Source organism: Rattus norvegicus, chromosome 9 (genome assembly GCF_036323735.1).
Source record: "Rattus norvegicus strain BN/NHsdMcwi chromosome 9, GRCr8, whole genome shotgun sequence".
Taxonomy (NCBI): Eukaryota; Metazoa; Chordata; class Mammalia; order Rodentia; family Muridae; genus Rattus; species Rattus norvegicus.
In genome coordinates, this window is record NC_086027.1 from 40927656 (window position 1) to 40944349 (window position 16694).

Here is a 16694-nt window from a genome sequence, read left to right on the forward strand (position 1 = left end):
AATTCCCAGCAACCACATGATGGTTCACAACCATCTATAATGAGATCTGATACCCTCTTCTAGTGTGTTTGAAGATAGTGTCAGTGTATGCATATACATAGAATAAATAAATAAATCTTAAAAAATGTCCAAGAAGGGACTATCAATAAAACGCATTACTTTGTGTGCTAAACTAAGCATTGACAAAATAAAAAGACTGTTTCATGAAATATATACCATCTAGTAACAGAAATCACAATTCATCAAAGTTACACATTACCACTGCCTCTTTCATCGTCACAGACTGGATTGGTTCAATGATAAATCCACATAGCTCTGCAGGCAGCTGCTTTGGATATGTATTTGTATGCCTTCCTCATGTATGGGACCTTTCAGAACAGGCTTTACCTTCACTTTCTCAGTTTTCTCTCACATCAAGTCAAGATTTGCTGCTTGCAAACACACACACACACACACACACACACGTACATATACACACATACATACACATATTTCATACACACACATGCAAACATTCACACACACACACACACACACACACACACACACGTGGGGGGCGACTGTGAAAGGTATCCTGATTCCTGGTCAAGATAGGTCCTAGCCCCAGGGACCCTAAAGGATGGCAGGAGCATTCCCAGTTTCCTAGGAGATCAGGGCCCTCTCACATAGCTACAGCTCCCACAGTCTCCTGTAGAGAGGTTTGAGACAAATCAGTCATGTAGGGCAATGCCCCAAGCCCCTCCTCCACAGGTGACCACAGGTCATATAGGCTCAAGACAGATCAGTAGAAGCAGGACCAGACCCCAAAACATGTTGATAACATGCTCTCAGGTCCCAAGCTCTCAGACCAAACCAGTAGGAAGTACATGCTGTCAGACCCTGACCCATGCCAAGACTGTGTATAAGAATCTTATTCAGAAGGATTAAAGGTGTACAGGAATCACTCTATCGCCTGAGAGCTTCTGTCATCAGAACTGTAACACCACTGCTTAGGGAAGAGATCTGCTCTTCCTAAAATTGCTGCCAGAAGTTCCCCTGCACCCCTTGTGGGCTAGTCAGTCCCCTGCTGGTGTAGCCTGGCTCTGTGTCCTGCCTGCAGTGGAGTAGCACCAGGAGTAGTGCCAGGAGCAGCACCAGCAGTGGAGGTGGCAGAAGCAGTTCCCCTTCCCTGCCTGAGTTCTCTCCTCTTCACCTGAACTTGTGCACCTAGCCAGACTAGAGATCTCTATGAAAAGCCTCCAGTATAAAGGCCCACATACATATACATAGACACCCCCACACACAAACAAATGTACACATACACACACAAATACACATACATAAACACATACATATACAAACATACACACACAAACACATACATATACAAACATGTACATACACAGATACATACACAAACACATACATACACAAATGCATACACAAATGCATACACACATATACAAATGCATACTTACACACACACACACACACACCCTGAAATCACCAGCACTAGGTTAAAATTTTCTTTTCAGTGATCAATTTTGTGTCTCATGGTTGTACACGTGATTGTTTCTATTACCAGCAATGAGGTACCCTTGTCAACTTTCCTCCCTGCCCAACTCCCTGCTTAAAAATTCTTATTAACAATTACAAGCAAATTATTTAGGATCTTTTGCTTTTAATGTATTTTAGATTTTATCAAGCCATAAAATAACTTGAGTAAGATATTTCAAATCACTGTCAAGAGCAGAGCAAGGGAGGCCAAGATGGGCAGCAAGGCTGTGAGTCTGGTCAAGGTGCATTATGTAGATGCATGGAAATGTCGCAGTGAAGTTCATTTTCATATCATAATAAATATGTTTTTAAAGAAGGGTTTCAAAGAAGGTACAAATGGATGCAACTCCTTTTAGAACCAAAGTTAATATTGATATGAGCAGGCGAGGAAGGGTGAGGGAAGGCGAGGGAAAAGGGGAGAATCCATGATTTCAGGTGCTTGTGCTTTTGGTCAAGACAATGTGAAAACATAAAATTCACAAAAAACAAAAACTTTTCTTTTACAGGAAATGGTGTATCAATTGTTAAGGACTAAGCCATTTAAAACATTCCGAGGTAAAAATAAATAAACATTGACTAGGTAGACATGAGCTTAATTTATTTAACATTTTTCTGTAACACAGATCAAAGAAGGTAGTTAAAATTCAGCCTCTTTGCGTCATCCAAAGGGACGAGGAAGTGACAGCTTACTTCCTGTAGACAATGTCCTGTGCTCCATTTAAGTCGGAATCCAGCTGCCTGCACGGTATGTTATGTGAGGTTTTGTTTACTCATTGTGACAGGACACAACAAAAGATGAAGCAAACTCGACTGAAGGCAGCAGGGTGAACAAGTTGAAAAGGACAAGAAGAAAAGTCACCAAACCACATCTTTGCTCAGCAGATGGGGATGAAATCACCATGGCCAATTCCAGGGGTATGCAGCTACCGTGACCTTTTGTGATTGGTTCGGAGAGTAGCCCTTTGTGTTTCATGTTCCTTCCCATAAAACGTTTCTCTAGGTCTGGAGAAGCAAAGGGACGATAAGATGCAAAGTACTGCTGCGTGAAAGATGGCAGATATAAGCAAGCGTCAACTATAAATAGCCAATCAAATAGTTAGGATTCAAGGGACCGGAGTCAGATGCTGGCACGGGGTCGGGGTGGAAGCAGAGTGGGAGAGAAGCTTCCTTCTGCACTGATAATGAACGTGAGCTTCATGGCTAAGGGCCTGGGAGGCCACAGGAAGGTTCTGGGGGGAGTTTTAAAGACACTTGTTGAAACCCTAACGGTGCTCTATTAGATCTGAAATAATGCTGAGTATGAGTAAGTTTTTTTTTGTTTTTTGTTTTTTTTTGTTTTTTTTTTTTTAAGTTTACATAAGGTCGCTCCTGGGGTTCCAAAGAAGAGGCAAAAGGAATGGCTAGCCCATGCTAACAACAAAAGCAGACTTTAGTGGCTTTTATTATTGTTTGTTTTATTATCATTGCAGACAATATACATCCTTACAGCCTGCATCTAGGGCAGGCAGCACCCACTATCCCTGTTTGGTGTGTCACTGCATGGGAAGGGGATCTTTTCAAGCAGCCTTCTCCAGGCTGTGTTAAAGATGGTTGAAAACAACTCTAACGTGTTTTGACATTTTCCCCCGTTATTAACACAGAGATGTCCAGAAACCAAACAGCAGATCTGAGCAAACCTGGCTCTGCTGAGTCTTGGTCCTGGCACAATGCCAAAGACGCCCAAGATCAGATACCAGTGGTAAAATCTTCACTTCCCAGTGCTGGTGCTCCTGATGCTGAATTCAACCCGAATACTGGTAAGCAATTACCTGGAAAGATTCTCCAGGAAACAGGAAAGTGCATCTAGGCACTGTTTGGAGGTTGATCTTTGAATTGGAGATGATCTGATGGTGGTGAAGATCTCAGCGCCTCCGGGTTCCCCAATCCCGCTCCCCCTCCTCCACCCCGCCCCCGAAGCAAAGACACAGGAGAATTTCTGCATCCTGTTTATAAAGCTCTTTGCAGCCTCATCATGACCCTTCAGGCTACTGATCTAGAAAATTGATGGTTGCTGCGGGAGAGCAGTGTGTCTTCCCTAAAAGTGAAATTAGATCATTCCAAGTCTCTGGATTACTGAGTAATTGTTCTGGTGCACGGGTATGTTGGTTAATACCCTTTTGGATGCAAGTGATAGAAACTGGTTAACTTTCTCTCCAGCCCTTATGGGGACAGGTTGGAATGTGTACAAGGTCACCATCGCAAATGACATTGTTTGACTGCCTGGCTTGATACCCAACCTGTAGGTAAATATAGACATTCTTGACATGTGGAACCTTCTAAGAACTGTGAGGTGAACTCCCAGGGAGCAAGGGTACAGTTTCGACCTTTCTTTGCCCTTCTCTCCTCTCCCTTTTATTACACACAGGACCCAAGGGGAAATGAACACCACGAGGCTCCATCTGCATTTGTTTCTTTTGGCTATCACCACTCATGGTCACAGACAGAATTATAAAAGCCACAGATTCACATCCGAGTTCACTCAGAATGTTGTAGAGAGAACCCAGTCTAATTAGAAGTATTGCTTCCTTCCAAAATTGGGCAGTTCCTTTGTCTCAGAATCATTTCTCTGGCTTTACATCTGAGGTTCAGCAATGCTCAGGATGACGCTTCTGTCTGGAATCAGACTGAATCTACCTTCTGCACCTCCAGCAGGAAAAATGAAAACAAAACAAAACAAAACAAAACAAATGTCCCTAAGTTTTTAAGATCTTGCCTTGACACTGCAAGACATGATTTCCTATTTTAAGGACGGTAGCCTTTTGCCATGGCAACTCTCCTTCCCCCATGTTATTTATTCCTTGCTTTGTGCTCCCCATGGAATGAAGAGAAGCCATTCTGACATCTTCGTGCATCAGGAACAGACAATACAAACGGCAGGGTGACTAGTACGAATAATGAGTAGAACAAATTATGGCCCAGATTCAGCTTGAAGAATGCTTTTTGCAAATGTGCATTACTTGTGGCTGCTTATGTGCTCAAATGGGAGTTCAGTAGCTCTTGGTGCCCCAGGAGGTAGAAGATTGGCTGTGACACCTAGGCTACCCTGGGGCTCCAGCCAATGATGCTTCAGAGAAGTGTCCGGGCAGTATTACCCCATTGTTTAGGGAAAGCTAGAACTCAAAATTTTATTACATAAAATTTCCTAATAGTTAATTATTTCCAATAAGATTAAACAGGGTTTTAAACATTGGGAGGACTAAAAGAGCATTGGTGGCTGTCTTGCCTTTACGACGTATGTTTTGCTTGTTTCTGTGTATTTTGTTTTATATGCTCTAGTTTCAGACTGAAAAATCAAGATGGATTTGGGTATCCTCATCTTAAATAAATAAAAAAATCACTGTGCTTTGCCCTGTCTTTGTGCCCCCAGTCATGACTAGGGGTGTGGGCACCATTATTGATTAGCCTGGATTAAGCTCTTATAACCCGTAACTCCAAATAACCCACCAACATATCATACAACAATAAATGTGAAAACTGATACCTTACCTAAGTAGAAGCAATTTCGATAAATATTTTCAACTACATTGAGATTTTTTCCAAAAAAATAACTAAGTTTTTCAAGATCAACTCCTTTGCCCTTACAGTATTTTATCATATTCATTCATTCATTCATTCATTCATTCATTCATTCATTCATTCTTTCATTCACATTTTTAATGGCTTGAGCCTGGTTATTGTGCCCACTGGACTTGGCATCATTGTCTAGGGCTAACACACTCTGGCTGAAAGGCAGGGCCTCATTGCACCACGTGGATATTCTCAGGCAGTTGTGTCCACTGTAGCCCCATGAATGAAGATCCAGGGGCTCCAGAGAGGGAAGGCAGAATCCCAGGATCAAGCTGCATGTGTTACAGAGAACACGTTACGGCCAGTTCCCCATTTTAAAATTTCTATTTCTTTCTTGTAATAACTGCTTTATTAAAGCAATAACATAATATTACTATAATACCTATTACAAACAGCATAATCATTATAGTTTATTTTATTTATTATATTTATTACAGAAAAATAATTTTGAATCAATAAAATGTAATAAATAACAGAATAAATAATGATTAATGTTTGATGATGATGACGATGACAATGATGGTGATGATGATGATGATGATGGCTCTGTTATAATACGCGTGTAGCCGCCAGTTCACAAGAGTCATGGAACACGTACAGAGATCAGAGGGTAACTTTAGGGAATCCTCTTTCCATTCTGGGTAAGGAGATCAAACTCACATTATCAGGCTGTCCTGGAAGCACTTTCATCCACTGCACGAGCCCTGGGTTTGTTGTTTCTGGAACTCCGTCATTCCTGCTCAATCCATCTCTTTTTCTTTTTCCACCTTTATTAAGTTGGGTATTTCTTATTTATATTTCAAACATTATTCCTTTTCCCGGTTTCCAGGCCAACATCCTCCTAACCCCTCCCCATCCTCTTCTATGTGGGTGTTCCCCTCCCCATGCTCCCATTACCGCCCTCCCCCCAAAATTCATAGGTAGCAATTATTAGCCTAGTAGGGGCACCAGTGGAAGGGGAAGCCCTTGGCCCTGCCAAGGCTGGACCCCCAGTCAATCCATTTCTTATGATCAGCGGTGGTTTTCTTGGGAACTGCATACCTTCTCGTCGTCGTCTCAGAATACGGATGACATTTCTCTAAGGTGTTCTGGATGGCTCCTGAGCTTTGATGTTTCCTCTCCCTAATGTTTCCTTATTTTTCTCCCTAAACAGAGCAGTAAAACTTGCCCTTATAAAAAGCACGTTGATTTAATTTATTGGTCCTCTGAGGGGATAGGATAGGAAAACACCTCCCAGGAATCACAGTGGAAGGAAAACAAATGAGTCCCTGAGCTGGTAATTATCAGCCTGCTATCCATCATGTATAGTTGGCAAAGACTGACTGAAAGGGTTAATTGGAGTAACAAATATGATTTATTTGAAGGGAAGATATTCAGACTGTGATACAGCAAGATGAGTTGATGCTTTGAAAATGAATTTGGGCTAAGATAGGGTTCTCTGGTGAAAGATTGAACTTTTAAATGAAAAATTGATACTAAGGATATATATATTTTCTAAAAGGCAGGCCACAAATTTTTACTTAACAATTAGACAAGGTGAGGTCACAGAGGATATATTAATTTATTCACTAACACACAAACTTATTCACTAAAGGCATATTTACTCAGTGCCTGTGGTGGCCAACATCTCTATTGGTGTTGAGGCTATGACAGCAGGCAGAACTGAGTCCCACTCTCATGGGCCAGCATACAAGAGAATGACAGATACCAAGCAGGTGACTCTGAAACATGGCCAGCATATTTCACGGATATAAAGGACACGGAAGAATATGGGAAGGGGATAATACAGTTAGCTGAAATATGTCACTCCAAAATTCTCATCGTTCTAACCCTCAGCACCTCACACTGACTGAGTATGGAGTCAGGATCTGTCAATAGGTTGTTAAGGTTAAAGGTAGGAGGGCCCCTAATCCAGGGTAACCGGTGTACTCTTGGGAGACATTGACCCACGGACTCAAACGGAAAGAAGGTCATGTAGATCATCTACTCTAAATCCTAGAGAGAAGCCTCAGAAGAAACATCCCTGCTGATACCCTTGATCTTTAACTTTTGTCTTCAATCGAAAGAATACAAGTTTCCACTAAGCCCCTTCCTCTTCCGTACCCCTTGTTGTGTCCCTAGAAAGTGAATGCATGTGGTCACTGCTCAGCTTAGCTCAGCAAGGATGGGCTACCATGAATCAAGAGTCAGTGTGGGGGTTGGGGATTTAGCTCAGTGGTAGAGCGTTTGCTTAGCAAGCGCACGGCCCTGGGTTCGGTCCTCAGCTCCTGGAAAAAAAAAAAAGAAAAAGAAAAGAAAAAAAAAAAAGAGTCAGTGTGGGTACATGGCGGTACGCGGACGTGTTTCATGGATGTTCTGCATGTGCTTTATTTCTCCAGTCCCCCGCCTTACCGAATCATCCCACCTCTTCATTCGACGCCATGTTTTAAAGACTATAGCTTCCCCATGTGGTAACAAGATAGTTTGAGGGTAGGGCTTTTTCTGACTACTTAGGTATACAAACAGTTCGGTGAGTAGGTGGTGCTAAAAATATTTACATTGAGAGGTTGATTGTAAGTGGGTGAATATTTTTTTCTTCATTGTGAAATAAAACAGAGGGGACTTTGGGAGGCAGGAAAGAGGACTGGGCAGACGGAGGAAGAAGTCACTGAACAGAGCAAAGAACGACGATACATACGATAAAATATAAAGAAACCTGTTAATTTGTGTGCTTAGAAATTAAAAAAAAGAAAGACAAGGACAACATATAAAACAATAGAGATTTATTGCCAGAAGTTTAAAAGATACAGACAAGATAAATGGCTAAGAAGGCTACGTGTCTTCTCATCACCCGTGAGGCAATAGAATGACCTCTTCTTTTCTGGAAGGATAAAAGAGTTTGCTTGCCATCGTATACAGAATTGTTTATGATGTCTGAAATACTGTTTATGCGAGGACTTGCATATTTTAGACTGCTTCTGGGTTTTATTTTACATAAGCAGCTTTATTAAACTGGGGCTGAACACCCAGTGGTTCAGAATCAGGTGGGAATGAATGCACAGTTAATTTAGCATGTTAACATTCTAATTGCTACAATGGAACTGTTTGTGTTAAATGGAAGGTTATATGGTAGTTATAAAGCCCCAGGAGTCCTGGGGTAGCCAGGGTATCAGTAACAGGACATTATATCTAGTATACGGGCATAGGTGGCACCAGTAATTTGTTTCCTTGTATATTTAAAGTCTGCTCAACCTGTGTTTTGAGACCGTCAATCTTCATGCTTATTTTAAAGTCTAATTGTATCTTGAAACCTGATAACCAGTTATCACTTAAAAATTACAGCTGTTTGATGTTAGTGGTGTGACAGATTGATGGGTGTTCAAATGCAGGCGTGATCACCATGCCGTTTACTGGAGTCAGAGTAATGGGGCTCACTTTCTGCAGTTAAGTAGCACTTACATAGTGCTTATTGACTCCCGGCGCTGTTAAAGACCTTGTTTAATCCTCATAACAATTGGGTAAATTTTAACAATGAAGAATCAGAGACATAGAGAGTGGGAAAGTTGCCAGGCATGAAAAAATATGGGTGTCTTGATTTGTGCTGACTCTCTGTGTTCTGTCACTGTCCCTAAAGGTTCTGACAGTGACATGTGTAATGCATACTTTGGGTCTGACCATTTTATCTCTGTGCTCCCTTCAAATCCTAGTAATAAGCCACCTACCCCGAATCCAGAAAACTAGATTCTAGATTATATATTGACAGTGATATGTGTGTGTGTGTAAGAGAGAGAGAGAGAGAGGGAGAGAGGGAGAGAGGGAGAGAGGGAGAGAGAGAAGGAGGGAGAGAGGGAGAGAGAGAGGAAGAGAGAGAGAGGAAGAGAGAGAGAGAGAGGAAGAGAGAGAGAAAGAGGGAGAGAGAGAGAGGAAGAGAGAGAGAGAGAGAGGAAGAGAGAGAGAGGGAGAGAGGGAGAGAGGGAGAGAGAGAAAGAGAGAGAGAGAAAGAGAGAGGGAGAGAGAGAGAGAGGGAGAGGGAGTGAGGGAGAGAGGGAGAGGGGTTTGGGGGCTTGGGCTCCTGCTGTGTGTGTCTCTCTGGGACTCAGGCTAATGAACTGGCTAGATTAACTTTGTATCTAAAGTCTTTCCTAGCTCCCAAAGTTTTAGAATATTCAGACTATCTTAACATTCTGGAAATGGGCATTCTATCATATTTCTGACTTGAAAAATTGGTCATGGGATCCCAGGTTTTTGTCTCTACTCCCATTCTTGATATCTTTCTTACATACTTGTGAAATTTGACATAGATGTGCGCTGCGCTTCTAGGACTCAGACGCCTCTGCAAAGATGGAAGGCAACTTTTGGGAAGACCGATGCTGTCAGGTTATCCACTGTCTTCCGTGACAAAGGCGTTCTTTTCGTTTACTTCCTGATAGTTTTCCATGAACATAGTACTCCCAGTAAACATATGATGCAACCATTTTTTTAGACTGACAGGTCCTAACTGATGAACCGTCCCTGAGTGTGTTTAGACAGTGCTCTTGGGATGACTGTTAAGGCAAGTGGGAGATAGGTGAGATTTCTATGTAAAGTTATGATCATTAGATGGGCATGTATTCTCTTGCCTGTAACCCTGGTGACTATTTCGCTACGTCTACCCTACGGCCTTTCGGCCCATCCTGATCTGCTGATTTCAAATTATTACTCTACAGATCACACTCGGGACAATGCTCAGAGTTTGATCCTGCCTCAACTTTCTTCTAGAATGAAACACATCAAACAAGAAATGGCCAAAAATCACCTCCAGTTTGTACGATTTGAAGCCACAGACTTGCACGGTGTCTCCAGATCTAAGAGCATCCCTGCACAATTTTTTCAAGTGAGTTTTACAGTTATGCTGAGTGTGGCTGCATGACCACTAGAAAGCAGATGCCGTTTAGTACTCATCTGAATTTTCCTGTAATCTATGCAGTAATTTGAACGGAAACACAATAATTTGTTTTGCTATTTTCCTTGTCCTTCCCCATACGCATTATTGCTCCCCAAGGAGATGAACACACTGTAGCAATTCCTTAACCCAACAGAAATAGGGAACCAATTAATGCAGGTTATTTCAGTCCATCTGCCTCAAATAATCACACCCTCCAGAACTATCTTCTCTTTCCGCACTGCAATTATAAATATTATATTTTATTTGACATGAGAAAATTGGAACCCAAGCCCCAAGAGCAACCAGGAAAGGTAGATGTGATTAAGTACAGATGCTTTGCTAGATAAAGAGGCATATAGTCTCAGCTATAATGTAGACATGAATATGCCCAAGTGCTGTCAGATGACTTAATGAATATTAAATTTTGAAAATAGTGGTATCAAGAAACATCACATCTCTGGCTACAATCTTAGGATTTTCTAGGGTCATTTACTTTAAGTCAACATGTATCCTTTTCATTGGGTGCTTATTCTTACTCTTCTATTTTCAAATAATTCTTCTCCTTCCTGTAGCCATAGTTCATTATTTTTTTATTCTAACTTTATTAATCAGAGAGAGCACGTGTTGTTCAACAAAATGCTTCAAATTCATTTTGGAACTTTTGAAGGTATATTATTCATTAGTATTTGTATCACATATATTGATAATTTAAGACCAAATATTTCAGACTTTATTGCGAACAGAAAGCTATTCCGAATAATATACATATATTCAAATATATTTGAATATATATTGAATATGTGAAAATACATATTGAATGTATATTGACTATGTGAAGAATTTCTTAGGCAAAAATGTGGAATTAATAATCTGTTGTTTTGTAAAAAAGTAACTTAGATTTTTTGAATTGAAGAGAACTTTCATACAAGATGTTCTTACCCTGCTTTAACCCTTCCCCAACTCCTTCCAGATCCCCACCTCACACACTACACATTCCATGCTTTCTCTTTCTCTTTTTAAAGAACAGAACAAGCAAACAAACAAAAACAAAAAAGAAAACAAGAAACTCTCTGACACTTTGTTTCTCTGTTTTCTTTTTTTTTCTTTTTTCTTTTTTTCTTTTTTTTTTTTTTGTTCTTTTTTTTTCGGAGCTGGGGACCGAACCCAGGGCCTTGCGCTTCCTAGGCAAGCGCTCTACCACTGAGCTAAATCCCCAACCTGTTTCTCTGTTTCTCTTCTTCCACCCCTCCCCCACACTACAGAAGTAGAAACCAAAATATATCAAACAAAGGGGGCAAAAAGTCTACAAAAACAACAAGTTCATCTTGTATTGGGCATCTACTTCAGGAGATGGAGTCTTACCCCAAAGTGTGGCTAATATACCTGGTGAGACTTCACTGGAGAAGACAAGTTTTTCCCTCTCACGTAGTTGTCAATTGCACATAAGCTCTTGGTTATGGGTGGGAACCTATGTAGACTACTTCTTCTCAGCACTGGGATTGCAAGAATAATTTTATATCATTTATAGAATTAAGAAAAACTTTCTCAAACTAAAGCAGCCAGGTAGCCTTAGGGTTGAGACACTAGCCTGAGACTGATCACTGAAGAGTTCAGTGGTATCTACTGTATCTTTCTGTATCTACTGCCTCTAGCTAAGCTTTAATACTCCTTTTATCCGTTTGAAGTAAGTGTTGCTTCTTATTTTAAATGCTAACATTGATTTTCTAAAACAAAACAAAAAGCAAAACAAAACACCAGAGTACCTGTTGAGAATGGAGGAAAAGGCTGGTATTCCACTGGAAGAGGCCAAAGAAGAAACCTTTGGTTAAATGACATCTCTGATGTTTAGAAAATTTCCAATGTACCTGGCACTGTGCCAAATGCCTTACAGACATTAGCATGTTTCAGCAAACATGTAGAATTTTATTCTATCAAAGGGCTAGTTTGGTATAAGTCATATAGGGATTATGTGAGTTCTAGCCTAGATTTAATAAAAGTATGGCATATTACTATAGGTCTCATAATCAACTCTTGGATTGTTTCAAAAAGTAGCCTTCATAGTACCCCAAATATCAGGGGCTGGAGGGTTAATCTGTAAAAATTTACTTAATCTGTAAAAATTTCTATCAAGTTCAAAGAGCTCTGTTGTGAAGTATGAAGCCATATTAGAGCTTGACTGGTATTTATGTAATTTAAGATAATTTATTGTCTTGGACAGCTATTCATACCTTCATACAGAAGTTTAGATATGTCCCACAGTGAATTGAAAATGGGAAGAATTCTGCTACATGTCCAAAGATGTATAAAGAAAAGAGAAGATTAGAAAACAAGTGCTCTGACATTCACAGATTAGTCTAAAGAATAAAATACCCTTTTTGCTCTTCTCCCAGTTTTCAAAGGACTGCCAGTGTCCAATGATGCTCTTCACTGTTCACAGACTTAGACTGTGTGATGTCTCGCAAGTTTCATGAATGAAACACATTTATTTTAGAAACTCATTTCACAAACATACAACTACCATAGAGATTTTTGAACTTAAAAATAAAAAGAAGATCAGATAAGGAAATAACACTATTTCTCCCAGTGAAATTTAGAATTAAAATTTCCACATAGAAGTCTCACAACATGGATGTGTGTGAGTATGTGTGCCCATGTACATACATGTGAATATGCATAAAATTTACTTTTACAACTGCAAAGAGTAGCAAATTTGGGAGGCTATATGTGGTGGTGCACAGTTGTAATCCTAGTACTCAGGAAGCAGAGGCAAGAGGGCTCAGTTTTTTATTCAACACAGGGTGTTTAAGGCAAGCTTACATGAAGAGCTTGTTGCAACCAATTAACCAACCAACCAATCAACCAACCAACCAATCAACCAATCAACTACCAACCAACCATCCAACCAACCAACCAACCAACCAACCATCCAACCAACTAACCAACCAACCAACCAACTAACCAACCAACCAACCAACCAACCAACCAACCAACCAACCATCCAACCAACCATCCAACCAACCAACCATCCAACCAACCAACCAACCCACCAACCATCCAACCAACCAAGAAAACACAAAATAAGAGTTAAGTCAATAGCACTCGAGAATATATGAAAAGTGGTAGGTAGTGAACCAGTCAATATGATCTTGTAGAGTTGCTATTCCTACATAGTAGCCATTTTGGGGTGTTTCTGAGGATGATATGAGCAAACTAATGTTGTTTGTGGAGCATTAGGATGTTTATATGAACCCCATGATGTTCGGTGAGTTTGTGGAAACCACTTTTAACAGTCAGGGTCTTTCCTCCACCCATGTGAAGGCTTGTTGAGATTCTTAGATAATTTCCAAAGTTTTTTTTTAAATATATCTGTCCAGCTTTATAACTTCATGTTAACCTCTGTTTCCCAGCACATAACAACATTAAATGCATGAGTAAGTCCATTGGACCTAAGAGACACATGGCTGACAAGGGCTCACATCATCCAGTAACTTTCCTAACTCCATTCCAGCAATTAACAAAAGAAATTTAACTAGGACTTGGATGTGCTGAGATCCAGTCCATACAGACTGGTATGCTACATTTGGAAACTATAGCTTCAAAGACAGAGGTTCACAGCCACAGAAAAATTTTCTGGGACTCTGTGAGACAATGAAGTGGGTACTTCTTAAGTGGGTTGTGTAAGTGAAATTCTGGCTCTTGGGATCTGAGACAGATGTCCTGTGTCTGACCACAGTCTCTTCTCCAACAAAGATCTGAGATTCCTAAAGTAGAATTTTTAGAGTCAGCCAGGGGTTACAATAGTACAATAGAATAAAGCACAATCATGGCATTACTTATCTCTTTTTAATAGATGTTATAATTTATTACTTATTAATACTTATAAGTAGTACTTATACTTATCTAGATGTGAGAGAACTGGATTATGTGGTGGACCTATTTATTACTACACTATTCACAATCAATCAGGATTAGTATTGATGAATGAAAAGATAAAGAAAATATGGCATATATATGTATATACATATATACCCATGTATACATACATTATTTGGACACGAAAATAATTAAATCCAGTGAAATAAGTTAGACACAGAAACAAATGCTGTATGTTCTCTTTCACAAATGGATACTAAAATGTTGATCTAAATAGGATGTTCTTCTGGGCAAGGCTAGGAAACAGGAAGGGAAAATGAATAGAGGAAGGTTTGTTAATGAACATCAAAACGCAGACAGGAGTTGTAAATTCTAGTCCTCTGACATAGTGTAGTGAGTATAGTTGATAAGGACTTATTATATATTGTCAACAATGAGAGGAAATGGAGACCATGTGATCTATATGTTGTTTACACGTATGGAATGATCACAGCATAACCCTTAAATATATAAAGTAAAAATAAAAAATACAATATATCCAATCAAAGGAAAGCCTTACTTGGGATCTTAGAAACAGTGCTATAAAAATAGAATTCATTATAAAGTTTTGTTTATAATTTTAAGTATTTCCATAACGTTATAAACCCTGTCTTTTGCTCTGTAGTGCCTTTGTTTATCTTTAAAGCATTTATGTATAGCTACATGAAGCAGTTTTGATTGCTGTTTTCCATATCTAAATACATATCAAGGCTTGTGTTAAAATATTAAAAAATTGTCAAAAGTCTTTAAGAGAAAATAGCTCTTTCAGTGTTTCAAATTTTTATTATTTATTTTGATTTTTAAAAAACCTCATCTGACAGTTAATGTTAACTCACAGATAATTAAGCTTCCCTTTCTTATTATTAAGATCTTCTCTCCCCAATTGGTTTATCTTCACGTTTTATCTTCAGGTTTTAGAACCCAGTTAATTTGTCCCTTGTCGTCTTCAGGAAAAAGTGATCCATGGAGTTTTCATGCCCCGTGGTTATCTGGAATTGATGCCGAACCCTAAGGACAATGAGGTAAATCACATACGAGCCACGTGCTTCAATAGTGACATAGTCCTCATGCCAGAGCTGTCGACCTTTAGAGTCTTGCCTTGGGCAGAGAGGACTGCGCGGGTGATTTGTGACACCTTCACTGTGACGGGCGAGCCTCTGCTGACGTCCCCTAGGTACATCGCCAAGAGGCAGTTGCGCCAGCTGCAGGATGCCGGCTTCTCTCTGCTGTCTGCCTTCATCTATGATTTCTGCATTTTCGGTGTGCCCGAAGTGATCAATTCAAAGACCATATCTTTTCCTGCCTCGACATTACTAAGTAATCATGACCAGCCCTTCATGCAGGAGCTGGTTGACGGCTTGTATCACACAGGGGCAAATGTGGAGAGCTTCTCCTCTTCTACCAGGCCTGGGCAAATGGAGATCTGTTTTCTCCCGGAGTTTGGCATTAGCTCAGCGGATAATGCCTTCACCCTCAGAACAGGTGTCCAAGAAGTGGCCAGGAGATATAACTACATAGCAAGCCTTGTAATTGAGACTGGATTCTGCAACTCAGGAATTTTGTCTCATAGCATCTGGGATGTGAGCGGGAAGACAAACATGTTCTACAGTGGTTCTGGGGTGGAGAGGCTCACGCTCACCGGGAAGAAGTGGTTGGCAGGCCTGCTGAAGCACTCTGCGGCTCTCAGCTGCCTGATGGCCCCTGCTGTCAACTGCCGCAAACGCTACTGCAAGGACAGCAGAGACCTGAAGGACAGCGTGCCCACCACGTGGGGATACAACGACAACAGCTGTGCCTTGAACGTCAAGTGTCATGGTGAAAAAGGCACCCAGATAGAAAATAAATTAGGTTCGGCAACCGCGAACCCTTACCTGGTATTGGCCGCTACTGTGGCAGCAGGCTTGGATGGTCTTCAGAGCAGTGATGGTGCTGCGGCTGAATCCGATGAGAGCCAGGATCTCTATCAACCAGAACCTTCCGAGATCCCTTTGAAGATGGAAGATGCCCTCGCCGCCCTAGAGCAAGATGAGTGTCTGAAGCAGGCACTGGGAGAGACTTTCATTCGCTATTTTGTTGCCATGAAGAAGTACGAACTGGAAAATGAAGAAACAGACGCAGAGGGAAATAAATTCCTGGAGTATTTTATATAGGATGGAACTATAGAGATGTTATTATGACAAGTAGCTAGTTTATCAGAATGAAAAGATTGAGCCTTTGCAGTTAACAACACTAGACAGCTTCTGCCCCTCCCCCACGGATTACTGGGCAGATGAAATGGGATTGGTGAGATCCTGATTTCAGCTATAGACAATAAATTTGTGGTGAAACAGCATATGCAAACTTACATTGCCTGGCGTCATTTCCTTTCTGTCGTTAGCCTGGGTAATGTTTGGGTCATGCCGTATATCCCTATGCTAAGAAGGATGTACGTTAGAAAGCAGAGTTTAAAGACTGCGGTGAAGAGAAGAAACAATGTCAAGTACAGACAGGTTTCTCCTGCCAAGAAGACAGATAAGTTAGCATAACTTAAGTTAGCATAAGTTTCCTACTAATGAAAACTTTTTTCCCCCCGGAGCTGAGGACCGAACCCAGGGTCTTGCGTTTGGCTAGGCGAGCGCTCTACCACTGAGCTAAATTTCCAAGCCCGCGATGACAATTTTAAACATGTCAAGTTGCACAGAGTAGGGCGTGACAGGCCACAGAAGCTCTCCCTCCACTTTCCACGCTTCTCTACCAC

The 16694-nt window shown here is 40.7% G+C and overlaps 1 protein-coding gene across 4 annotated transcripts in view; it reads left to right on the forward strand.

Moving 5' to 3' along the window:
- The window catches only part of Lgsn (lengsin, lens protein with glutamine synthetase domain), a 31558-nt gene extending 15258 nt beyond the window's left edge, over window positions 1-16300 (forward strand). For 2 of the 4 annotated variants that reach the window (XM_017596437.2, XM_017596436.2), the window contains 4 exons: window positions 2319-2451; window positions 3177-3332; window positions 9828-9994; window positions 14908-16300. In XM_017596437.2, coding sequence (XP_017451926.1) covers window positions 2319-2451; window positions 3177-3332; window positions 9828-9994; window positions 14908-16107 — 1656 coding nt within the window. In that variant the 3' untranslated portion in view covers window positions 16108-16300. Of the gene's footprint in view, window positions 1-2318; window positions 2452-3176; window positions 3333-9827; window positions 9995-14907 lie in introns of those variants that run through there. The other 2 variants (NM_181383.2, XM_039083550.1) reach the window with 2 other exon arrangements.
- Window positions 16301-16694: the final 394 nt, after the last annotated feature.